Source organism: Lemur catta, chromosome 17, assembly GCF_020740605.2.
Source record: "Lemur catta isolate mLemCat1 chromosome 17, mLemCat1.pri, whole genome shotgun sequence".
NCBI lineage: Eukaryota > Metazoa > Chordata > Mammalia > Primates > Lemuridae > Lemur > Lemur catta.
In genome coordinates this window covers 40,519,199-40,545,917 of record NC_059144.1, presented here as the reverse complement: position 1 = coordinate 40,545,917, position 26,719 = coordinate 40,519,199, and the positions used below count along the sequence as shown (strand labels likewise).

General features: G+C 52.0%; 1 protein-coding gene across 2 annotated transcripts in view; it reads left to right on the top strand.

The window, feature by feature from the left end:
- Nucleotides 1-1,726: 1,726 nt before the first annotated feature.
- PREX1 (phosphatidylinositol-3,4,5-trisphosphate dependent Rac exchange factor 1) overlaps nucleotides 1,727-26,719 on the top strand; it is a 161,133-nt gene continuing 136,140 nt past the window's right edge. The window contains exon 1 of one of the 2 annotated variants that reach the window (XM_045529228.1): nucleotides 1,727-2,033. In XM_045529228.1, the coding sequence (XP_045385184.1) occupies nucleotides 1,803-2,033 (231 nt within the window). In that variant the 5' untranslated portion in view covers nucleotides 1,727-1,802. The remainder of the gene's footprint in view (nucleotides 2,034-26,719) is intronic. The other variant, XM_045529229.1, reaches the window with a different exon arrangement.

The following is a 26,719-nucleotide window of genomic DNA, read 5'->3' as shown; positions in this document are numbered from 1 at the left end:
CCAGAGGCCAATGGGAGAAAAGTCCTAGGCGTCTGGAACAGAGATGAAATAAGCGGTAATATTCCCGATCCCAAAATGGTTATAGTCTAGAGGAGGATACTGTATGAAATCAGCTAATCCACCGCAGAGACAATACAAGCTTCTGGTCTGGCAATAGGAATGGGTTAGGGATCATGTGGGTAGTTTAGACAGTGGGGCTGGCCAAAAGGGCAGTTCACACATGCAATGATAATAAGAAATGTTTACAGAGAACTATGTAGGTGCTGGGTACTGTTCCAAGGACTTCCCACGGAATTACACATAGCCCTGTGCAGGGCCCTATGAGCTAGGTGCCATTATTTATTTATTTATTTGAGACAGAGTCTTCCTCTGTAACCCCAGCTAGCATGCCGTGGCATCAGCCTAGCTCACAGCATCCTCAAACTCCTGGGCTCAAGCCATCCTCCTGCCTCAGCCTCCTGAGTAGCTGGGACTACAGGTGCCTGCCACCACACCAGGCTAATTTTTTCCATTTTTAATAGAGACGGGGGTCTCACTGTTGCTCAGGCTGGTCTCGAACTCCTGAGGTCAAGTGATCCTCCCGCCTGGGCCTCCTAGAGTGCTGGGATTACCGGAGTGAGCCACCACGCCCGGCCAGGTGCCATTATTATTCCCACTTTAGTGGCGAAAACTGCACTGAGGATCTGAGGCAAGGAAACCAGCCCAAGGTCATCCAGCTAGGGAGGAGCTGGGATTCGAAACCCCGTGGCTGACGCTAGGCCCCAGGTCTCTCTCCTTCACCTCTCCACACCTTCCTGTAAGGCAGGTGAGGACATTCGTGGAGCGGTTCACTTATTACCAAGGTCACACCGCGCAGCCCGGACTAGAAGCTGTGGGGTCGGTAGACGGAGGCGGGGCGGGGGCAGGGCACCTGCCACTCGATTAGTAACTCGAGAGCGGGTAATTTCTTCCGGGAAAGGTGGAAAGGGCAGGGCCACGGGGCAAAGAAGTTGGGAAGGAAGGAAAGAGAAAAGTGAGGTTTAGCGCAAGCCGCGCATGTTTCTTCCCAAGGTCGCGGCAGAGCCCGAGGGCACCCAAAGGGCCCGGTGTTCCCGGAGCGGGTCGTCGCCGCCCGGCAGGGGCCGCCCCACTTTCTTCCCGGGGCCGGCGGGGGCGCGCGTGGCGGGCGGGCCTGCTCCCGAGCGGCTCCGCCGCAGGCCGTTCCGACCCGGCGTTTACTCGGCCCGGCGGCGGCCGGACCTGCGTGCGTGTGCCTGCGCGCGGCGGGTGTCGTGTGTGTCGGGGGGGAGTGGCGTAGCCCGCGCGAGCGAGTAGGCGCCACGCGTCCGGGCGCGGAGTTGGCGCTCCCTACGCGGCGTGCGCGCCGCCCGGGCCCCCCTGGCTCCGCGGGGCCCCTTCCGCAGGGCTCCCGCCCGGGCCGCGCCGAGCTTCCGACGTAGGCGCCGAGCGCCGCGGCGCGTCTGCAGGGGCCCCGTGCGCGCGCGGGGCGCCTCTGCGGCCGAGCGCGGCGTGGCACTTGGCAGACGCTCCCTGGGCGGCGGGGGCGGCGGCGGCGGGGCTGGCCGTCTGGGCGCCTCGAGGGCCGGCCCCCTCCCGCCCCTGGTCCAGCCTCCGCCCGCTGCCTCCGCCCCCGGCCCGGGCCGCCCGCCCCCCGGTCCCGCCCGCCGCGCCGGGCGCCCGGCCCGCCGCTGAGCCCGGCCCGCCGGCGCGCCCCGTCCGGGATGGGGCGCCTGGACGCCTGAGTCGCCGTTCCGCTCGACCTCCGCGCGGGGGAAGGACCGGCGCCGCGCGGCCGCGCTAGAATGGAGGTACCCAGCGGCAGCGGCAGCGGCGGCGGCGGCCGCCCCAGCGGCGACGGGGCAGGGGACGGTGCCCATCCGGATCCCCGGACCTCCGGCGCCTCTGCGCCCAGCTCCGGCCCGTGCGCGGCCGCCCGGGAGTCGGAGCGCCAGCTGCGCCTCCGCCTGTGCGTCCTCAATGAGATCCTGGGCACCGAGAGGGACTACGTGGGCACCTTGCGCTTCCTGCAGTCGGTGAGTGTCGCCCGGGGAGCGCGGGGGCAGCCTTCGCTCCGCCGCTAGCCAGAGCTGCGGTCCCCGCTACCTGTGGCCGCTGTTCCCGGGGGTCCAGAGAGTCGCCTCGGGGCTACTCCGCGGGGCGCGCGGAGAAGTGCAGGAGATCCGGGCTCCTCCAGAGCTGCGCTGTCGCCTCCCTGGCCGGCCCGCGTCCAGCTCCGACCCGGGGGCTCCCGCGCTCCGTTTCCCACCCTGCGCGCGCTGCCCTTTTGTCTTTTCTTCCCCCTCCCCGCCTTTCAAATAGTTTTAAAATTAGTTACATCCGCGAGGCAGGGGCTCTGGAACCCCGGCGCCGGGAGCTTTTGCTCCTGCGTCTTTTTCCCGGGAACAACTTCGCCTCCTGCTGTACTACCGACTACTCATCCAGGACAGACCTCAGGAATCCTAGAGCCCAGCGTCCCTCCGGGTTGAATAGCGTAGGATAAAACCCGAAGCCCGGAGGAGGGATGGGAACTGACAACCCCCCAGGGAAGAATCTCCCATGCACACATTTTTGCTGGCGTCCGGGGAGAGTGGGTTTCGAACTCACGACTCGGCAGTCCAGCCTCCCTAACCTCCCCTCTCCCTCAGTCTCCAAGTTGCAAAAGCACAGCCTTAGACTTTGTGAAATAACAACAGCTGAGCGCTTACTGTGTGCCAGGCACCCTACATGTGTCATTAATTAGCAGGTTTCACAAGTGGCCCATGAGGTAGGGACAAGCATTTCCCCCATTTTTTAGATGGGGAGAATTTAGCTCCAGAGAGGCTGAGTGACTTGGCCAGGATCACACAGCTGGTTAAGTGGGGATACTGGGCTTTGAACTAGAGCAGCCCCAGCCGCTGCTCTAAACCTCTATTCTAGGCTGTATTTCTTTTTATTTTTTTCTGTGAGAGAGAGGAAGGGGCCACTTCCCTACTCTCCTAGGAAGTGAGAAAACTGGCTCAGGGGTGGCGGGGGTGGGACAGAGGTAGAGCCTCGGGTGGAAGTTAGGAGACTGCAGGGGCTTTAATCTCCACGCCTCCTGCTGGGACCTCATTTACTCCCCTTCCCTGCTCTAGGAAGTCGTTTAATCCTGGATCAGGAAGGGCTGGTGCGGGGGTGGCTCTTTCAGAGACCCCAGAGCCGGGGTCTGCAGCTCCCAGTCTCTGGGGTAAAGAGAGAGACTGTGGGCTCCCCTGGGCCTCCCCTGGCTTAGGGGTGCAGTTGAGGCTGCGTGAGATCTGGATTTCAACTCAGGGAGGGGGGAGCCCCAGAGCCCTTCTCCCTGTGAAAGGAGGGGTGTCGGCGCGGGGGGTGTACAGAGGCATTGAAAACCATTTGGCCAAAGGACTCTTCCAGAACGACCCGTAAGAATAAGGCAGGGTTGGCTCTCTTTCCCATGTCTCCATCTCTCACAGTTTCGGGGGGTGAGGGGGAAAATCTGCTCAATTTGAAGCTGGCAGTTTTTGAATTAAAGATGCAGACGGCCCCAGTATCTTTGAGCCAGTGTCAGGTTCTAGGGAACTCCTCACTTCTGAGATACTCCTCGCTCCTCAGTCTGGAAGAGAAACAGGAAACAAAAACCAATTTTTGTATTAATGGGAAAGAAAATATGCCTCTCCCTCCCACAGCCCTGCCCTAGATGGTGTGGTTCATTTCAGAAAAGATACAGACTGTGTTTGAGTGAGCTGTGGTTTTAAGTCATCCTTGTGTTGAGTTGGAGGATGCTGGAATAATGGAAATTGATTGGAGTCAACCATTCTTATGCTTAAAGAAACGGGAAAAAAAGATTTCTCTACTTCCACGTTGTCTCCTGACACTTCTAATATGCTGAGCTCATCACATTTTTTTTTTGTTGATGATGTGTCAGTTTTGAGATGAGTTGGTTCTGCCTTTGACATGTGTCTTGAACCAATCATGCCACCTGTCCTGACCTCAGTTTCCCTACTTGTAAAATAAGAGGAGAGGGGATCCAGGTTTCCTTTCTGCCTTGTCCTTTTGTGTGTCCCAAAGCTGGTGACAGAAACAGACTGATTGTGTAACCTGACCAGCCATACCTCGTTTGCTAGCCACAGGAGTCCTGCTCCATGAGGAATGGCCCCTAAACAACCCAAGGAAGGCCTTTTAGTTTTGAAAACCTGGGGCTTAGAGCTTCTGGAACTGCTAATTACCATGGCTTTCCATGGCAGCCTGCAGGTTGTGATTTTCTTCTTCCCACTCTCTCTTCCCAGCCTCTGTACTTGCTGAGGGATTTTCCCCCTGCCTCCTGGCTTGGAAGAATGCAGGGTAATCCCTCTTTGCTTTTAATTCCATGTGGTAGAGGCAGGCCTTAAGGAACAGCCCTGGCCTTCCTGTGCCCCTGGTTTGGAGGTGTTGTCAGCCACTGGAAAGGACGCCTCTGTGATAGGCTGAGCATTGTGGGAGATGCCGGGAAGTCAGGTCTGGCTCCTGCCCTCCCGGAGGGGACAGTCTAGTCAAGGGTGGCAAAACAGGCATTTAAAAAAAAAATCTAAGTGCAAAGTTGGGCTCTTGGAGCCAGACTGCTTGGGGTTAAGTCCTTGGACTTGTGACCTTGGGCAAGTGGGTTAACCTTTTTGAGCCTTACTTTCCTCATTTGTAAAATGGGGGTGATAATAGATCGTATTTTACAGATGTTTCAAAACAGGATAAGTGAGATATAAATTGACATAAAACACGTAGACCTGTACCTGGCAGGTAGTAAGGTATATAAATACTACTAATAATGATTATTATTTGATAGTAGGGTTATGGGATTTCAGCATTCAGAGAGTGGGGGTGATCAGGGAGGGCTGCCTGGAGGAAGTGAGGTCCGAGTCAGCAGTGAAAGGAGGACAGAGGCTCCAAGTGAGTTTCCTTTTGACCCTCTAAGTTCCAGCCACAGGAACTAGCGGTTTTGTTTGGTTCCGGGGCTGGGGCTTTGTGGTTCCTTCAGAATCTCTCCATCTTTCCCCAGCTCCTTCAGGAACTGGTTTGCACCGCCCACCCCACCTCCAAGGGGTCCTGTGAGTTTGGTGTTTTGTGTGTGTTTAGTAAAGAATCATGAAAAGGCAAGGACAGCCCATCTCATGCAGATGCTGGAGCTGTCTGTGTTGGAGGCCACCACAGGAGTTGTGGGAGGCAGTGCCCTGCTTTTTGACTTGGAACCTTGGATCTCAACGTTTAGAAGCCGTGGCTGTGCTCTTGGGCAGTGTTAGACAGGATGAAAACAGTGACAGTCATTGCTGTGTAGAAACTGACACCTATTTGTCGTTTACCATTATAAGCACTTTGCATGCGTCAACTCATTTAATCTTCTCTATGAAGGGGGCGCTGTTGTTACTTTCATTAACAGATGAGGAAACTGAGGCAAAGTGTATTTAGGTGAGCTCCCTGGGTCGCATAGACAGCATTGCCAGGATTTGATCCCAGCCTGCCTGACCCCAGAACTCATGTCCCCAGCCACTTTGCAGACTGCCTCTGGCTTATAAAATAAGGGCTTAGCACATGATTTGTTAAGGTGGCAGAACTGGGATTCGAACCCAGGTCTCTGTGACCCTTAACCTCCTTCTGTGCTTCCTGCTGTTACTTCCCCTCCGTGACATCTGTTCTCTCATCTGCAGAATGGGCAGAGTGTGGACGATTGGAAATGGCAGGCTGTGAGTTCTTCCTCTGTGCTGTGTCTGCTCGTGGCGTGAGGGTTGAGTGGGGCTCTGGAGCCAGGCCGCTGGGGTTCAGATCCTGGATTTCCTTCACACCAACCTGCTCTGTGCCTCAGTTTCCCCTTCTTTACAATGGGCATGGTATAGCACCCGCATCACAGAGGTGTCATGAAGCTCGGATGAGCCTGAGGTTAAAGCTCTTAGAACAGTGCGAGGAACATTGGATGCTTGGAATGTTACGGTGACTTTTTTGGGGATATGCAGCAATGAGGTTGTCTTTTTGGAACTCAAAGGCTCCCAAGGCCTGAGTAAGCGTTGGGCCCACCTGCCTCTCGATTGGATTGGCTCATAGTCCCTGCTTGCAAGGGGAGAGACCTCAGGGGGAGGTGCCAATGGCTCCCATGGTGGATGTACCTGCCAGGCAGTGGTGGGGAGCAAGGGGGAGCCTAGGTAGGTGGGCAGAGAGACCCTTGGCTGGGGGTCAGTCTCCAGTTTTCTGGAAAGCTCCCTGTGACTGAGGACAGAGATCCGTCACTCCTAGGCACCCAGAGGGTCTGCCCGGAATCAGCTGGGGTCTCTGAGGAACAGAGACTGTGGACAGAAAGCTCCCAGAGTGCTTGCCCTGGTTCTGCTTTTTGGAGGAAGGAGACCGAAGTTTTTCTTCTCATTGGAGCTCTGCTTGCCAAACAAGAAACTGTGGTTTTGCGTTGTCACTATTTTTTGTTTTTTGAAAGATTCTGTCCTTCTAGTCTCACACTAGGGAGATGTGCTGGGGTGAGGGGTGGTGGTGGTGGGGCGGGCACGCCTTTGATTCTGCAGCCACTGAGACAGAGTGACCTCCCCAGTGACCTGGGGGATTTTCGTGTGGTCCTGTTGTGAAAAGTAGGGTGCTAAGAAGTATATATAACACAATTCCGCTTTTGGAAGGTAAACAATAACCATAATATACGCATGTGTGTCGTATGTGTGAGGTTACGGGAGCTTGGAGAAAAGGAAGTGGAGAAAAGCAATCAGGAAGATATAAAAGGGAAAATATATACTAAGAAATCCTGTTTGTAACACTTTTCATATGAAATTATGTATATGTGTATGTATATTTTTTTAAAAAATGCCAACAGAAAGAATTGTATTTCCAGTGTGGTTGTTAGATCAAGGCAATAACAATGGTAATAATAATTTGCTAATATTTGTACATTTGCAAGCCCTGTGTAAAGCTTCCTCATGCATTAAAAGCTGCAGATATTCTTATGCTTCCCGTTTTACAAATGAAAGACACAGAGAGGCCAAGTCAGTTTCCCAAGATCACACAGCCTGACAGAGCTGGCATTTGAACCCGGGTAGCCTGGTGGCATGGCCCATGTTCTTTACCACAACCTTGAATTGCTGCAGTGTGATGCGGTGTTCATGTGCAAAATTACTGCTTGTGTGAGACCTCTGGGCTGCCCAGGTGGGCAAGAATTGAGTCAAAAGGTCCAAATTATCTCAGCTTTAGCATGCCAGAGAGCCTGGGCCGGGCCACCTTGTATCGGGCTGAACGTCATCAAGAAGTCAGTGAAAATCTTTTGATGATAAAAACCTAAGTGTCAGCAGGAGTGAGATGGGCCCCACTTTTTGGGTATGGCAAACAGAGCTACGTACAGGTAAAACCATAAAGATACTCGACTGCTTTTCTCCGTGTGCAGGTATTTATGGAGCACCTGCTGTATATTCAAGGCAGTGTTCTAGGCTGTGAGAATGCAGCCATCACCAGGGCAAATGTGGTCCTTGTCCTTACAAGAAGGACAACCCCATGGAGATGCTAGAATGCATGCATTTGAATGAGCATGTTCTTCAAATAAAGCGTACTGGAAGCCTATCTACTATTATTCCGGTGTTTGCCATGGTAACCATTTAACTGTCCCTTTAAGAAGAGATGGATGGGGTTGGTGTCCCTGGCTTTTGAGACTTCAGGGCACCCCTTTCTTGGAGAGGATCCCCCTTTACTGTGTAGTAAGCTGAAGACCTGTTTGGCTCGAGGCCACTCCCTTCGATAAAGAAACCCACATCCTATGTGTTTCACAGCCCTTCTCCCTTAAAGGTTTTGCAAGAGTTAAGTCTTTGAAGCAGGTGGTGCCTGGCTGCAAGAGAACCCCACTTCTCAGGCTTTTGTGACTTCCTTTCTGTTTTCCAACAGACACAGACTCTCTGGAATCCTGGTGGGAGGTGGGCAGCGGGGCGGGCTGACCCTCAAACCTGTGTGGTGTGTCCACCAGCCTCGTTCCCCAGCCACAGGGCCAGGTCCGAGCTGATTCTTGCCCTAGAGCTTAGGAGACGTAGAACTTGAAAGGAAGCCAGGCAGGTCATTGGGTCCGACTCTCCTTGTCTTGCAGGTGAGACGAGCGTGCGGAGGGGGATGAGCACTGATTTAGGGCATCCACAGTGCAGCTTGTTAGAGTTCCATCCCTAGGACCCTGGGGAGAGGGCTCAGTGGCCCACATCCTTCTCTGGGGATTCGTCTTTTAACCAGCATCAAAAGTCCCTCTTAAAGAGGTTCCACAGAGAACATTTCTGGCCCTAGCAGCTGATGTGGGGCAAATCCCACCTCTCTGCCAGCCCTCATCACTGTGGACATGTTGGGGCTGGATCATTCTTTGCTGTGGGGGCTGTCGTGTGCATTGTAGGGTGTTGAGAGGCACCCCCTCCCCCAGTGGAAACAATCGCATATCTCCAGACATTGCCAGATACTCTGGGGGCGGGGGCAGGCATGCGGAATAGCCTCAGCTGAGAACCACTGGGCTAAAATCTTCTTTGACCCCCAGTTCTGTTTCCAGACTGTTTTGGGGCACTTACAGGCCTTTTTTGAAATATTGCTGTATGGGATCGATATGGATGCATGCATGTGTGTGTTCACATAAGTAGTTTGATGCCGTCTGCTTCCCCCCCTGCAGCGTGCCTTGGGCTCTAGAATCAGATGGCCTGGGTTCAGATTCTGCTCTGCCCCTGCATGACCTTGGGCATGTCCCTTTGCCTCTTTGAGCCCTGCTTTCTCCAATGGGGATGATCCTAGCCCTCACAGGAGTGAGTGCAGCAGTCTGTGGAAAGTGCCTGCCGGGCTGAATGCCGAAGAGAGGCAGGGCTCACCCCAGGGTCTGTTTCAGGCTCCCCCCTCCACCATGAGGAAACACTGAGGAAGAAGGGGAGCCCTCTGGTTTGGATTTTTTTTTTTTTTTTTTGAGAGAGGGTCTCACTCTGTTGCCCAGGCTTAAGTGCAGTTGCTTGATTATAGCTCACTGCAGACTGGAACTCCTGTGCTCAAATGACACTCCCTGCTCAGCCTCCTGAGTAGCTGGACATGAACCACCGTGCCTGGCTATTTTTAAAATTTTTTTGTAGAGGTAGCGTCTTGCTACGTTCCCCAGCCTGGTCTCGAACTCCGGACCTCAAGCGATCCTCCTGCCTCGGCCTCCCAAAGTGCTGGGATTACAGGCATGAACCACTGTGCCCAGCCTCCGTGTAGATTTTTAAGTTTATTTTTATTTTCTTGGCTCCTTGAGGACCAGAAGGGAATCTGTCTGCTCCTCCTTTGTCTTGTGGTTGGACACTCAATCTGTGTTTACCCGCCTGGTTCCTTCCCCAGGGTGGAACTGACAGACGAGCCATTGATTCCGGGCCAGAGGAGGCAAGGCTGATTCAGGCTGGCAGGACCGGGGGCGCTGAAGGCTGGTGGGGGCTGGTAGCCATCAGCCACCAGGACCTGGGGTCTTGTACTTTTCCCCTTGCTGGGGGGCGGGGGTGGCTTCTGTAAGGAGCTTCTCTCCGGAGGATCGAGGCCAGGGCCAGGGCAGGGTGTGGGCAGTCAATTTTCTTATTCATTCATTCCCTTATTCGCTCAGTAAGTGGACACTCAGCACCTACTATGTGCCAGGCACTGTGCTAGGTGCTGTCGTGTGGCTGGAACAAGATGGACAGGTCTCTGTCCTCAGGGAATCTTCAGGCAACACAAAGAGTACTGTGAAAAGGCCAAGAGTTGTCATAATGTTCACTGAGGCCCTACTATGTGCCAGGCATGGTGCTAAGTGCTTTGTGTGGATTATCTCTTTTTGAGCCCTTGCAACAACCCTCTGAAGTTGATACATCACTATACCTATTTTGCAGATAGGGAAGCTAAGGCCCAAAGGGGTTGAGTAACTTACCCAAGTCCACACAGCTGGGGAGTGGATACACAGAGAAGGAAATAAAGTGACAATATGTTGGTGTTAGGGATGGTGGCATCTACTTTAGACCAGATGGCCAAGGAAAGCCTCTCTGAGGAGGTGACATTTGAGCTGAGTCCCAAAGGAGGAGAAGGAGTTACCTGTGGAAAGAGTTGAGAGCAGAGTGTTCCAGGCAGAGGGAGCAGCATGTGCAAAGGCCCTGAGGCAAGACCGTGCTTGGCTTGTTTGAAGAACAGTGAGAAGCCAGGGTGGCTGGGGGGGAGACCAGGGGGGATGAGATTGGTGTGGTTGGTAGAGGCCAGGCTGCACAGGCCTTATGTGTGTGGTGAGCACTTTGGGTTTTGTTCCTAGTGGCGAGAGGAGCCCCTGCAGGGTTTTCAGTAGGGGTGTGGCATGGTTCAGCTGCTGATCCAGAAAGCAGGACAGCACAGTGGTCTTTCCAAAATCTCAGCAGCCACCTCCTGTCTCCGGCCTGGACACCCATCCAGCGGAAGTGACCACACCTTTCCTCCCCCAGGCAGATCCCCTGCCTGTGCCCAGGTTGCTGTGTGACCTGGGGATGGTTCTGTCCCCTCTCTGGGTCTCAGCTTCCCTGTGGGTACTGTGTCACCAGGTAACCAGGGCAGGCTCCCTGGAGGAGGCCTGTGACCCAGAGGGGAGTTTGGGCCCCTATCTGTGGCCAGGGTGTGGACAGGATGTGAAGGTGGCTGTCTCTGGGCTGGGCGGGCTGTGAATGTGAGAGGGGCCCTGCTTCCTGAGACAGACGAAGGCACCCCTGTTTTCTGTTCAGGAAACTAATTTGCATGCTCAAAAACTGTTTGGCAGGACTTTGACTCCACCCTCCATTCAGACATCATAACAACACTTTGCCCTGTGTCAGCTGTCATCTCTGCCCTCCGGGGATATATTCTTCAGGCCCCCTTCGTGGGTGAGGAAAACAGGTGCAGAGAGGCCAAGTGGCTTGCCCAAGGACACACAGCCAGGGACGGGCCAGGACTGTCGCATTCGACTCCTCTGGTCTCACCCTTGCCTCATGCATTCTGTCCTTAAGCAGCCAGAGGGATCCAGAACCTAAGTCAGTTACATCTGGGCTGGAGTAAAAGCAAAGCCCTTAGAATGGCTGGAATGTCCTGCAGGGTCCGCCCCCTGTGGCCTCTCCCATGTCCTCTCTTACTACTCTCTGTTTCCTCACACAATTTTTAAAATAGAGGTATTCACACACCGTAAACCTCACCCTTTCAGGTGTACGAGGCAGTGGTTTTGTGTATATTCACAGATTGTGCGATCATCCCCGTCATCCAACTCCAGAACCTCCTGTTGCTCTACTCCCTTACCCCTCCCCACAACCACATTTGTCCTTCTCAAATGCACCGAGCGTGCACACCCCCAGGACCCTTCCACCGCTCTGTCTGGAATGCTCTTCCCTTGGCACCCCTGTGGCTCACTCCTTCACCTCCTTTAGGCCTTTGCTCAAACATCGTGTTCTCTACCAAGTCTCCTCGGACACCCCACGTCCCCGCTTCTCCACTTCTTGTCTTCTTTCCCAGCATCGTTTGTTTTCATTAGTTAACGCACCAGACATTTTACTTGTTTATTGTTTATTGTCTCTCTCCCTCCCTGGAATGTCAGCTCTACCGGGATGGGGATTTTTATCTGTTTTATTCACTTTGTCTGTCCAGCACCCAGAACAAAGCCTGGCACGTAGTAGATACTCATTAAATATTTGTAGAATGAAAAAAAAGCTCCTCTATACATGCTTATGTTTTGTTGCATGATATGCTTGTTTTGAATTACATAACTGCTGAGTATTTTCGGGTAGGCTTTCCTGCAGATCTGGGACTGTGATAGTCTGGTGTCCTTTAGCATAACCTAAGATATGTGGGTGGGTGTGGGCTGAAGGGAAGAATTTTCTGCAGTGTGGCATTGTGCTCAAGTGCCCAGGTCTTGGCCAGATTGTCTGGGTCTGAATCTTGTCTCTGCCCCGCAGTGGCTCTGTGACCCTGGGCAAGGAGCTTTCCCTCTCTGAGCCTTGGTTTCCTCATCTGTAAAATGTGTTGGGGCACTTGGCTCAGTCAGGCACCTGGTCAGGCCCCGGTAATTGGTAGTGGTTCTTTCTTAAAATTATGTTTTAGAGTCTTAGTATTTTCCTACTTTCTGCACAGGGAAAGTTATATAAAGCATCTCATCGTGGGGACACTGCCTCAGATCCTTCCTGGGACTTGCTTATTTCAGTGAGCAACTGAGGTCCTTTGGACCAAGTGGACCCTTGCCCTGGGCACGTGGTCTCTGCACTCTGAAGGAAGCTGGGTGCCAGATCATCTCTGGGATGATGTAATTTGGAGCTAGAAGATGCTGTTCACTTTTTTTCCTCCAGGGAATCTACCCAAAGACTGGGAGGCAAAAAAAAAGGTGAATATCTCAAAAATACATAAATCTCCTCCCATTCTTCCGTTCTCCCACTGTGAAATCCCTCCAGCAACCTGAAGGGGCACCAGATAAACTGCTTACCACTTGTTGGGTACTCATCCTGTTTCTCTTGCAGCCTCAGAGTTTTGCAGATGAGGAAACTGAGGCCCAGAAAGATGAGGTCACTTGCCTGAGATCACACAGCATTGGTATATTAGTTCTCTGTTGTTGCTTAACAAATTACCACACATTTAGTGGCTTCAAACAGCACTTACGTTATTACGTCAAGGTTTCCGTGGGCCAGCAGTATGGGCACAGTGTAACCGGGTTTTCTGCTGGGGGTCTCCCAAGGCTCCCATCAAGGCGTTGGCTGGGGCTGCGATCTCATTGGAGCCTTGGAGTGGGGCGCTGCTTTAGGTTGTTGGCAAAATTCAGCTCCCTGGGATTTGGGGCTGAGGTCCCGGTTTTCTTACAGGCTGTTGGCTAGTGCCGCCCTCGGGTCCTAGCCGTGTGGCCCTCTCACAACATGGCCACTTCACAGTCAGCGGGTGATCCCTGGTTTCGAATCTCCCTTCAGGAGGGCCCTAGTAACCCACCCCTTGTTTTCCCCTTAGTCCTTTTAAAGCCTTACCTGATTAGGTCAGGTCCACTGAGTTAAGTGATTTGGGACCTTAATTATATCTGCAAAATCCTTTTATCTCTGTTATATACCGTAACCTAGTCACAGTAATATGTCCTAACCTAAGCATACCTGGTTCACATTCACAGTCCCGTCTACGTGAAATGGGATCCGCAGGCCATGTGCCAAGCAGGTAGGAATCTGCCTACCAAGAATGGTTGATTGCATGTTCTTGACCACTGCGTTTCATTTGCTTGCTCTCTGACCCTGCCCAGAACAGCCGCACAGTGAGTGAGCCAACTGGCTGGTGGACTCATTCTGGCTCATTTGAGCGAGGTGGTGCGGCTGGGGTGCAGTTACTTCCCTGGCAGCACGTGGTCTCTCTTGCATGGGACACATCCCACCAAGAGTCTTGGGAAGTGGTTTGCCATTCGGATTGTTGAGGATAAGCCCAGAGCATCTGCCCCCCTTGGTGGTCCCCTCTGCCTAGGGCTTGGGCTCAGACCTGGCCATGGGGCAGATGCTTGACTGCTCCCTCCCAGGAGGCATTTATGCCAGATGTTGTCTGCTGTTTACTCTGAGGGTGGAATGGGGAAAACCGTCTGGTCGTATTGATTTCTAAATATTGGGGCTTATCCAGATAACTTATTGTTTAGTGATTTTTAATTTAATTCTGTTGTGCTCAGTGAATATGTTCTGTGGGTTTTTTTTGCCCTTTGGAATTGATCGAGACTTGGTTTATGACCCAGCATAAGGTCTACCTTAGTGACCATTCCATGTGCATTTGAAAAGAGTGTGTATTATGCGGTTGTGTGGAATGTTCTACAATTGCCATTTTATTTTGTTTATTTATTCATTTGTTTTTGTAAAGATGTGATCTCGCTACGTTGTCCAGGTTGGTCTTGGACTCCTGGCTTCAAGCAGTCCTCCCATTTGGGCCTCCTAAAGTGCTAGGATTACAGGCGTGAGCCACTGTGCTTGGCCCAAATGTCATTTTTAGCTCCAGGTGGTTGTTAACGTTCAGGTCTTCTATATCCTTACCGATGTTTGGCCCGTTTGTTTTACCAGTTGCTGAGAGAGGCTGTGAAAGTCTCCAACAGTGATTTTGTAGATTTGTGTATTTCTCTCTTGAGTTCTGTCAGTTACTACTTTGTGTATTTTAAAGTTCTGCTGCTGGTAATACACATTTATGATTATGCCTTCCTAGTGAATTGACTCTTTTATCACTATGAAATATTTCTCTTTACCTCTGATAATGTTGCTTTTCTTGAAGTCTGTTTTGTCTGATATTACTGCAGCCATGCCAGCTTTCTTATGCTTACTGTCTTCCGTATTTTTCCTTTTAGCCTCTTTGTATCTTTATATTCCAAGTGCATCTCTTATAGGCATCATGTAGTTGGATAGTTGCTACCTTTTAATTAGACTGTTTAGCTTGCATATATTTAATGTAATTACTGACAAGGTTTAGATCCAACATCTTGCCATGTCCTTCTGGTTTGTTGATGGGACAGTGACAGTCCTAAGGGTCCTGTCTTCCCCCAGCCCCACTCTGCTGGAGGTAGAAGGAGCAGAACATGGTGGTTAATTGAATCTCAACTCCTTATTGTGACTTAGGAGGCATTGTGTGATCTGGCCGCTATGCCGATCACATCTTCTTCCTTCGTTCATTCTGTCCCAGCCCCACCAGCTTATTTTCTGTCCTGGAGCTGTGCTCAGCTGGTTCCAGCCTCTGAGCCTTTTCACTTGCTTTTCCTGTTGCCTGGAACACTTTGCACTCTGATTTGCATCAGGGGCCCCTCTCTCTTCCAGCTCTCAGCCTAAGTAAGTACCACTTCTTCGGAGAGAGCCTTTGAATCCTTTCTCTACACCACTGCACCTATTTTCTTCTTGGTACCTGTCACTGCCTGAAATTGTCTTGTCTGTTGACTTGTTTAATGTCTGTCTCTCCCATTAGAATATAAGTCACTTGAGGTCATAGCCCTTGTCTGCTGTGTTTGCTGACAAGTCCCCAACACCTAGCACATAATGGGTGCTCTGTTAGCATTTGTGGAAGGCATGAATGTGTGATGAAAGGAATTGAATGGGGCCCGCTCTGAGGGAGGCCTTCCTGGCCATGACTTTGTCTTGGGAGTGTGAACCCTGGTGTGTGGGGTAGCCACAGACTGGGCCCTTGGCCTCCTGCGCTTGCCACCCTGGGAGGGCAGGAGGATTGGAATGTTTTATTTGCCATGTCAGGAGGCACCGTGTGGCCCCAGGCACCAGCTGGTGGCCTGCATGGCTGTTGATTGGGTGGTTTTACGATTTATTTCCCCTTGGTCACTAAGGTAGTAAATGCAGCAGAGGTGTGTGTGTCAAAAGCACGTTTCCTGTGTCTGTTCAGCTACTGGCCCTCTCTCTTAATGAAACCCAGTGTGGTAAAATGGTGTTTAGTGTATATACCTGGCTGCACATACTATAAAACCAAGTATGTTATATTTATGGGCAATTTAATACATTTTTTCAAAGTTAACTTTTTGGTAACTTTTGAATTGATCATTCTCCTTCTCTTTTCTCCCTTCCCCTTTCTCCCCGTCATGCACACGCATCCACACGTTATTATTGTTTTGATCCGTTTGAGAGTGATTGCAGACATGATGCCCCTGAACACTCGAGCATGCATCTCCCAGGAACACAGGTAGTCTCTTCTGTCACCACAGTACATGGAACAAAATTGGGGCATTTAACATTGACACTAAATGATACAATCCACAATCTGTATTCACATTTCACCCATTTTCCCCCAAATGTCCTTTATACCCTTGTCTTCCCCCATCTGCACCCCCAGTTCCGGATCACACATCGTGTTCAGCCTCACGTCTCTTTGGTGATTTTGACTGTCCTCGGCACAGACTCCATCAGGATGTGGTGCTGTTCACGCTTGTCCCAACGCCACCGCTAATCAGCTCTGTGACCGTGGACCGTGGACCTCAGTTTCCTCAACTGTCAAATGGGGAAATCTCTGTCTCTACCTCATGGGCTTGTTTCCTGCTCCCACACATTTTATCGAGCGCCTGCTGTGTGCCTGGCCCTGTTGTAGGTGCTGGGGTACAGCAGGAGGCAGGGCGGGCAGACATCTGGGCCCACGGGGGTACAGTAAAGTAGCGGGGGTACAGTAAAGTAGCGGAGTGCTGGGCCTGGCGCTGGGTCCCTGGGCTGTCCACCGGGCACTGGCTGTGTTTGCTGCCACTGCATTGATTTTAGAACATTTGGAAAATAAAGATGAGTAAAAAGAGCTCACCCTTCCAAACAGCTGTTTCACCTTTTGGTGCGTTTCCTCCTTGTTTGTTCTTTGCATTATGTTTCGGCCGAGGTGTGATCATGCGACACTCGGGCTTAGTGCCTGGAACAGTGGTTCTTAAGGGAGTTTGAGTCCCCACTGGGGACATATGACAGTGTCTAGAGGCATTTTTCGTCGTCACAACTGGGAAGAAGGGGCGCTGTTAAACATCTTGTGCCTAGGACAGCGCCCCCCCAACATGGAATTGTCTGGCCCCAAGTGTCGGTGGCGCTGAGGGTGAGAAACCCTGGCCTAGAGCAGTGTTTGGCACACAGCACGAGCTCAGCAAATGGGAGCTGCTGTGATGACAATGATGTCATAAGTGTTTCTGTATTTGCCACCCATCTTACAGATGAGGACATCGAGGCCTGGAGAGGTGTTGCAGCTCGCCCTAGTGGAGCTGGCATTTGAACCCAGGTCTCGGTCCCTGAAAGGTGTGCCCTGTGGCTGAGGTGGGAGCAGGGGGCCCCATCTGTGGCATTTTGTTTGAGAGTAGGTGGCCACAGGCGGCACAGAGGGGAGAGGTGGAGTCCTGGCCCAGGGCTGCCCAGGACGAGGGAAGGCCCTGTGCCACGGGGCTCTGGAGACCCAGCCCTGCGTGTGGTGCTGGCCGCCCCTCTTGGCTCCCCAGCTCGGTGCCAGCGCTCGTCGTCTGCCAGTCACTGCGATCCTTGGCCAAGAGGCGTTCTCAGCCCCGTCCCCGAGTGTCAGGTCTTTGGCAGCCGCAAAGGTGCGGTGGAGGGAGTCTCTCTAGTTCTGCTCGTGCAGAGCTGCACTTGGCAGGGCGTGCGTCGTGTCTGCAGCCTGGGCCTGCCCTGGGCAGCCCGGCCGGCTGAGTTAGCCTTTGGGTCACCGTGCATCAGCCTGTCCTCTGACCGAACCTCAGTTTCCCCTCTGGGCGATGGGGTGGGGGTGCTCATTCCTACCCCGGCTACCTCTCCGGAGCAGGCGAGATGGTGGATGTGAAACTTCTTTGTCCACAGCGAAGTATTCCAGGAAGAGCTGACCACATTGTCGCTGTTTGTCACCCTTCCCCTCACAAACAGTCTGGAGGCTGGTGGGCATTGAGTGCCCAGCGGCAAGGAGCTGGGGCCGGTTCTCCCTCTCGTCCTCCGCGGCTTCACTGTCATCTGCAGTTGAGCTCATCCCACTCAGGTGTCTTAAATGCCTCCCTGTGGCTGACATTTCCAAGTTTATATTCCCCCCCCACCTCTGCTCTGCCCTCCAGGCGTCTGTATCTGATGACAACTGGACGTCTCGACCTGGGCGTCCAGCGGGCGTCGCAAATTCACTGTCTTCCCCAGCTCGCCCCTCTGGCAGCCCCCTCGGCAGGCCCCTCCTGCCAGCCCTCGGTTGCTGGGGCTCGTCCTCTCCACTCTGCTCTTCCTGTGACATCCCACGTCCAACCCATCACGGAATCCTGTCGGCTCCAGCTTGGACAAGTAGCCTCCCTAGTCCCCTGCTTCCCCCCCTACCCCCTGACAGCTGTCCACACAGATACCCCTTGTGAGTCGGACCACGCTCCTCCACCTGGGACTCCCCGCCTCACTCAGGGTAAATGCCACAGCCCTGCAGTGTCAGGTCTCCTGTTCCCCACATTCACTGCTCTGACTCCAGCACCAAACATGCCCAGCACACTCTTGCCCCAGGGCCTTTGCACTTGCTGACCTGTTGGTCTGGAATATTCCCCAGGTGTGCATGTACTCACTACCTCTTTAGGTCTCTGGTCAGATCTCTCACTTTCTCAGCATGGCCTTCCCTGCCCTCCCGTCTGAAATTGCACCTCCTCCCATGCCCCTCTCCTGCCTCTCCACTGCACGTACGTTTACTGTCTCCTCACTACACGTGTGCTCCTGGAGGGCAGGGGTTTTGTCTCTGCTCTTCCCTGCTGTGTCTCCCTACGTAGAACAGTGCCTGGCACGCAGCGGGTACTCAGCAGATGTTTGTAGAGTGAAGGAAGGAAGAGCCACCCCGTCATTGTCACGTCTTTCCTGAGATTGTATTCCATCCCAGGCCTTCTTCCGTTGTGGCAGGGACACAGTGATGTGTGTCCTCAAGAGGCCACAGTCCAGGGGAGAAAATGGATGCAAAAGTAATGACATTACAGGCTGGTAAGTGCTTTAACAGATCTGTCATTCAGGACCATTTGGGTTGTAAATGACAGAAACCCCAAGTCAGGCTTTATGGGCTCACTTGACTCAGGAGTAATGTCTTCAGGCATAGCGGGAGCCAGACCCTCAGGTCACGTGCCCATCTGTGACCCAAGCATTACCCATCCAGGGGGCCAAGAGCTCTGACGGGCCAGGCCTGGGTCCCACATTCATCGCTGCAGACAGGGCGAGGTGTCAGCTCCTTCACAGCTACATGTAGTGAGACTGGGACTCAGGGCTTGACTTTCAGGAGATGAGGCCTCTGGAAGTCATTTTTGGGGTGTGTGGCCCCGTGTGTTGCGGGCGGCTGGGAGGTGGAGTGGGGACGCTGCAGGTCTTGGTGACAGGTGGCCCTCCCTCTCCCTTCACACACCTCCTTTGCGCCTTAGAAACACTCTGGGCTCTCACTGCGTTCCCCTTCTCTTCGTCACAAAGGGGCTCCAGATGGTGCGGCTCTCGGGGAGTCTGCCACGCAAATCTGTCGGGCTCCCGTCCCCGCTCTCCCTCCCCCACCTGCATATGCTGGCTCTGAGCTTCCCGGATCCTATTTCGGGCCTAACGGTGGGCCTCGCTGCTCTTTCTGGCCTCGTGGGGCTGCCCTAAGCCTGAACCAGCCATACCTGCTGTCACCTTCTCATCCTGGGGTTTAAACCAGGGTACCCCAGATTCTACTATACATATGAGCCACCCGGGGATCCAGTTAAGTGCACATTCTGGATCAGCAGGTCCGGGGCGGGACCTGAGATGCTGCATTTCTAACAAGCTCCTAGGGGATGAGATGCTGATGTTGCTGGACTGGGGAGTACACGCTGAATGTCTCGCCCCTTCCTCACCCCCAGCCTGGGTCAAAGCCTCTGTTACAGGCTCTCAGAACTGCCTGTCTTCTCTCGGAGCCCTTGTCACAAAGGGAACGGGTGGTTTACACACCTTGCCAGGCACGTTTGAAGCTTCAGGGATCTTGTTTTCTGTGGTCTTCATACTGTCAGCAGATACTGATTAAGGTCCTACTATGTGCCAGGCACTGGAGAAACAGGAATGAAAGAAACAGACAAAATCCCTGCTCTCATAGATCTGACATTTGGGTGAGAGGAGATAGATGATGAGAAAATAATAAGAAAAATTCTGCAAGTGACAAGTGCTATGAAGACAGTAACAGAGGGATATGAATTAGGGAGAGTTGGGGGCTGTTTTGGATTTGATGACCAGGGAAGGCCTGTCTAATGAGGTGGCTTTTGAGCTGGCACCTGGATGCTGAGAAGCCAGCCGTGGGAATAAAGGCAGGAGGAACTATGTTCCAGGCAGCGAGAACAGCCTGTGCAAAGGCCCTGAGGCAGGGGTGAGCTTGGCCAGTTTCAGGATGAGCAAGGAGGCTGGTGTGGCTGGGGTGGAGCGAGTGAGGGGAGCATGGTGGGAGAGGAGGTCTGAGCAGTATATGGGGGCTGCATCGTGCAGGGCCTTGGAGGCCACGGTGAAGGGCTGGGCTTTTATTGTAAGAGCGAGGGGAGGCCCCAGGAGGGTTTTAGGCTAGGGAGTGACAGTGAATGACTTATCTTTTAAAAGAACCTCTCTGGCTACTGTGAAGAAAGTAGATTGAGGTTGTGGGGGGTGTCTTTGTCCGTTTTCTTTTGCTTATAATACCTGAAACTGGGTAATTTATGAAGAAAAACGTTCTGTAGGCTGGGAAGTTCAGGGGCGTGTCCCTGGCTTCTGGCCAGGGCTTCCGTGTGCATCATAACATGGTGGAGGAGGTCACCACACTGAAGACCAGATTTCAACGTGACTTCGGTGGAGCCAGGCAAACCCTGTCCAAACCACGGCAGGGGACAAAGTCAGGAGTGCAGACGGAAGATGACGGGGGCTTGGCCTGGCGTGGTGCTGGGAGGAGAGAGGAATGTCCAGATCAGGCTGGTTTCTGAGCAAAAAGCCAGTTTCCACGAAGCCGAAACCGTGGCCTTGGCTCTCACCTGCTCAAGGATGGCACTTGGGCCAGAATGGATGCCATTAAAGGGTGGTTTGAAGAGCCCCTGGGTGCCGCTGCACAGTGGGGCTGGGCTCACTTCGAGATGACCGATGGTGCTTGGGTGGGTGCAGGGTCAGACGGGCCTGGCGTGGTCTCACCTCCTCAGAGCTCAGTGGCAAGTGGCCTGGCCGGCCTCTCAGAATGAGACTCCGACGTCATCTATCCATAAAGAGGCAAGAGTTGTAGAAAAGAGGGGATGTTCCCTGTTCCTTACCAGCTTACATGGTTTCCATAAAAAGACCACGCTGCCTGCGATACGAATAAATACTAATGCCAGCACTGAGACCACCACTAGGAGCTGTTTCCTTCACACAGGCTAGTCCGTGTCCTCAGCCCTTTAGTTGTGTGATCCTGTACGATGCGCACTGTAATCCTATGAGGGGAACACTCTTATTATCCCCATTTTACAGATGAGGGAACTGAGGCCCAGAGCCATGCAGGAGCTCGCCAAACTTTACCCGGGTAGTACGTGGTGAACTTTAACATATTAACTGCCATGTGAGTTGTATTTAACTCATGCTAGTTTTGAGCCCGGAGCCTCATGAAGCATATGCAGACTCAATTCTCCGAAACAAATTCAATAAGTATGTTGTGAGTCACATACAACTCAATTGGTGTGCAGTGTAAAAATTGATGCTAGCACTGTGTGAGTTGCATGTAACTCATGCATAGAAAACAATAAAAAATAACAAATTTTTTATTAAATTAGGATCGTCTTGTTTTGAAGTTTTTATTCTATTTTTGTGATAAACACTGTGGCCCCAGAAAAAAATTTTTTTTTCTAGTGTGTCAATGTGTTAAGCTAATATATTTTTAGAAATCCTGTAACTATTTGCACCTACAGTGGTTTGGCCATGTGTGAAATGTACATGAAAGACACGGATCTCATCAAGGGCCGTGTTCCAGGCACACTGTGGTTCTCAGGGCCCGGTTGGGCCCTGCCCGAGAGCCTCGGGCCTGGAGAGCTGGTCTGCTTTTGCCCTGTGAGAGGCTGAGCTCCCTTTACCCGGTGCTGACGACCACGTGGGAAGTTCTGCAGCCTCCCTGGTCCTCAGTTTCCTCATCTGTGAAATGAAGAAGGGAGGGAGGGGGCCAAAAGCCCCTACCTCACAGCGCTCTGGTGAGGATTCAGCGAAAACGTGCTTCAGGGGTTTCCACGGAGCCAGGCACACACAGTGCTCCGCGGTCGTTAGGTGCTGGTACTGTTACCGTTACCATTGTCTTCATTCTTACTGACGAGAGTGGTCTCGCATTCCAGGAAACCCCTCAGACTTAGATAAACTGGGACGGTTGGGCACACTACTGATAAAATAAATTCAGGTCCTGGTGTCAGCTATGCCTGGATTGGGATCTAGCGCTGCCGTTTCCCACCTGCGTGACTTTGAGCAGGTTACTTAGCCTCTCTGTGCCTCAGTTTCCCTGTCTGTAAAACAGGGAGTGATTATAGTACCTACCCCAAAGGTTGTTGTGAGTTTTAAATGAGGTAACAGGTATAAAGAGTTTGGTGAACTAGTTTTATTCAAATTGTCCAGTGGCCCAAAAGGACCAGGGAGAAGCTGAGACAGTCTTGAAGCCCAGCCCTGGGGCCCCTTGGGCCCCCCGCCCCCCAGCTGGCCCCAGCGTGAGAGTCAGCCTGGCTCCGTCCTCTACCACATCAAAGCTCCCCCAGGCCCGCTTTATGGCAGGGGTCTGCCGGCCCCTTGTGCAGAGGCAGATTAGAGTGAGATCCTATCTGGGCGGGTGGGGGTGCCTAGCCGGGGACAGGCCCTGGTGGCCACTGATAAGCCCCTCACACCGCCAGAGCTGACGTTCAACCCAGCCGGCCCCTGGCTGGCCCTCTTGTGGGTGAGCAGAAGCCTGGTTGCAGCCGGACAACCTCTCTGCGCCCCATTTTCCTCCTCTCTAAAATGGGGCTGGAAAAGCTTCACCTTTGGGGTGCACAGGAGGCCAAGGCCCCTCCAGCCTTGGGCTGTATTATTAACCAAATGCATGTGGGACAAAACCAGGTCCCCAGATGGTGGCTTTTGAGATATTTTACTTTGAACCCACGAATGCTTGGAACACATGCAGACTCCAGGGCAGTACGACTGCTGCTCACGGCGGGGTCACGGGCTTCGCAGGAGTCGCTCTTCCCTCTTAGGAGGCTACAGACAATGTGCTCACAGGTGGACACAGGTTCAGAGGGACATTTTGGAAGTTGTCCTCTCCCAGTCCTGTCTGTGTGTCCTCGTGGGGGGCATCTCACTTGCTAGTTGTGAGGGGCCTCCGTGCAGCAAGCTGCTGCCACCCCCAACCCAGTGTGCAGGGGCGTTTGAGAATTAAATGGAAGAAGATGTGTGGACACTCAAGAAATGGTAGCTGCTATTTAATTAAAATTTTATTTACTTATATTTATATACGTAAGTCAGAGTCTTGCATAGATCTGAAGAGATTCCAGTTTAATCCCAGTAGGAGGATCAGATATAATCCTACCTATAAGCTAATTTAGTCAGATTATACTAATTGCAGGAGATAAATATCATTGAGTGCCTACTATGTGCCAAGGCCCTTTAGGTCTCTGCTGTGCTCCAGGGACTGGCAACATCACAGGGGAGCTTGGGCCCCCCCAGCACCCACTGCATCAGCATCTGCTTTTGGCAAGACCCCCAGGTGACTGACAGGCACGCTTAAGTTTGCAAGTGTGAAGGCCGGGAGGTGGGCAGGAACTTGGTGGGGTTTAGGTACAGCAGGGAGGCCCCGGGGCTGGTGTGGAGGGAGGAAAGGCCGTGCGAGTGAGGTGAAGAGGTAGCGGGATGGAGCCTGCAGGGCCTTGCAGGTAACAGTGGACTGCAGGGGCTCCCTGCCAGTGTGGCAGGCTGCTGTGGAGGGCTTCAGGCAGCGCAGAAGAGTGGTCTGATGTATGCTTTAAAGGGGACCCCTCAGTGTGGGGGCTGGGCTGGAAGAGCAGTAGGACTGCTCAGGTGGCTGCTTCATGTCCCGTGAGGGCTGGGGGCAGCCTGCACCAGGAGGTGGCGTGGGGCGAAGACAGATTCAGGATGGAAGTGGAGCTGGGTCAGACTTGCATTGGTGGGTGATGAGGCTTTTCAATGCAGGAGAGTAAGTTAGACCTTGACTGGTATGTCTGGAAGTCTTCCTGGAGGAGATGGTGACTTTCAGGGTAGGTGCAGCAGACTTGGGGACATTCCAGAGGTAGGAACCCCCATGAGCCAGGACAAATGTAAGTTCATACGAAGGACAAGAGATTGGCTTATGTGACCTTTTCTTTACCCTTAAAGGTCACTGGATGAGCTCAGAGTTGTCCCTGGGATTGCAGAGCTGGAGAAGAGGTTAAGGGTCAAAGGCTTTGGCCATCCCCTTGAATGGGGTGCAAGAAGGCAGCTTAGGGAAAGTCATGGAATCTCCGCCAGCCGAGGAATCTGGAGCGTCTCAGCGCTGGCTCAGGCTGGACAGCAGGCCTGCTCTTAACCTCCCGGGCCTCAGTTTCCTCAGACATGCAGCGGGTTACAGTGCGGTGCACAGTGAACATGCCGGCGGCCTGGAAAGTCAGAACAGAGGCTGCCGTTGCAGGCCTGCCGCCCCTGTGCCCGAGCCAAGAGCAGCTTGCTTTGCGAGGCTGTGCTTTCTGGGTGAGAACAAAGTTGTTTGAGGAAGGTGGCAAGGGGGAGGGGGTGGGGAGGTCGTCCTCCTCTCTGGGGAAGATCATTGAGAAAGAGCGGGGTGCACAGAGGGGCTGCGAACAGAGACAGTGCTGTGGGCCTCTTTTTTGGGGGGATGGGGTGGAGAGAGTGAGCTAGGTCAGCTGTATGGGCCACTTAATACCCATGAACTTGCAATTAAATGCGGAAGTGGGAGACAAGAGGGGTGGTAAAAGGGGATATTGTTCCCAGCTTGGAGAGGAGGGCGGCTGGAGCCCTGGGGAAATGGCCAGCCTCCAACATGAATGGGCTTCAGTGTCCTGGGGGGGTGGGGGGGCAAGGGGCCGTCATTTGGCCCTTTGTCCTGCTCTGCTGGACCCAACCACAAAGGCTAGTTTGATTCCCATTCGGCTTCTTTCTGGGGGAGAACTGGGGGGGGCTCCACCCAACTTGGCCTCCTCTCAGGGCCCCGAGCAAAGAGCTCCCTCTGGGAATGGGGGGATGATAGAATTTAGGGAATCTCTAGAAATGCTCTCTACCATGAGTGAGCCTTTTTTTTCTCATTAAAATTTTAATTCTTTTAGTTATGTCTTGTTTGCAAAATACGCAATGTTAAGGGTGCAGCTTGGTGAATTTATAATACGATATAGCTCAATAATTATCAGATCAGATGGTAAATATTGCCCACACCCCAGAGGGTGTCCCCTCCCAGTCAGTATCCGCAAAAGTAACTGCTGTTCTGATTTCTATCATCAAAGATTAGTTTTGCCTGTTTTTGAACTTTATGCAGAATGGAGTTATGTAGCATATGATCTTTGGTGTCCTTTAAATTAACTTAAAAAATATTGTAACTGTGTATGTATATATGACTACATAAGCGTATATACAAAATTATGTGTTGTATATTTATATATAACACTTGTATGTTATATATACCATATATATTACATATATATCACATATGTTATATATACCATATAGTTACCATGTAACTATATATGTGTGTATGTAACACTATAAATTTATATAGATGTATATTTTTAGGTATATACACATGCTGTGAATTTTTTTTGCGTATATATGTATACGAATGTGTAATCATTCCCATGGTTCAAATTAAAAAGCATACGATAAAGTAGAATGAAATGTCTGCCTCCAAGTTCCTCCCCAGAGGCAGCTGCTGGCCCTGGTTTCATAGGGCCCCTTCTGGGCACATCCCTTTTGTTACACAAGTGGTGACACACTCTACACACATTTCTGTACTTTGTCTCTATATCATGGAAGTTGTTTCATAATACTTCATAGAATTACCTCATTTTAAAACTAACAACTGCATAGAATTCCATTGGATGGATGGATGTACTCTGTTGTTTTTTAAGAACCAATCCCCTACTGATGGACACTGAGGTTGTGTCCGTCTTTTGCCATCATAAATGATGGTGGGACATACACAGGCCACTTCGTATCTGTAGGTTGATTTCTTTCTAGGAATGGAGTTTCTGGGCTAAAGGGTGTATGCATCTGTAATTTTTCATTAATTTTTAATTACACAACAGATATGAATGCATTCTTCTTGTAGAAAATTAAAGCACTGCAGATGAGGTAACCCTATCCTTCATACTCCTGGTTGCCCTCAGCTCTAGGTACTTTTATTAGCAGTCTGGTCTACAGCCTTCCAGATCTTTCTCTGTGTGTTCATGCCATTGACATACATAAACATGAAACTGAAGCAATGACATGACACACTTTTGATTGTGTGCATTTGTTTTAGTGACAGACATCAAGCCAAGGCTGTGGAGCAGGTGATTAAATCTGTAGGTTCTGGACCCAAGTTCCTGGGTTTGAATTCTAGATTTCTCAGAGTAAACTGCTGTGATCACTGAGCATTCTGCAGCTGGCTTTGTTCACAGGATGTGTATGTCTGGGTGATCTTTTTATGTTGTTTTACGTAGTTTCAGCCCATTCTTTCTAACTTCTGCCTGCTGTTTCACAGATGATTATATTGGAGTTTATACATCCGTTCCCTTCTTGATGAGCATCTTGGTTCCTGTCTTTTTCTTTTTCTCCTTCTTTTTCTTCACTGTAGGGGGCTGTACTGTGAATTGTAGGATGTTTAGCGGCATCCCTGGCTCTACCTACTAGCCAATAGCACCCCACTCCTCAGTTGTGACAATCAAATATGTCTCCAGACAATGCCAGGTGTCTCCTGGGGGGCAAAATTGCCCTTGGTTGAAGATCACTGGTCTTTAATGTGCAGTGCTGCAGGGAGCATCCTTCTCCGAGCCTCTCTGCACATGGGCAAAGCAAGGTCATCATTACTGTATTCCCATTCCACAGAAAAGGAAATGGAGGCTCCGAGAGGTTGAGTTATGTGCTTGAGGTCACACAGTAATATGTAGCAGAACCAGGATTCCAGGTCACACTTCTTCCCATTTGTTGGTTACCCACCAAGTGTCAGGCACAGTTCTAGGTCGAGCCGAGTATTTAGTGGGTGACAGAACAGACCTGAGCCCCTGTCTTCATAGATCTAACATTCTAATCGGAGGACAGACAATAAGGCAGTCATCAAATACATACATGACACGTCAGGCCATAGTTGGTGAGGGTGAGGACATAAGAGAATCACAATCACAGTGCCACCTGACATTTGGTGACATTTTACAGTGGTAGCTGCCTGTAGAGATTGC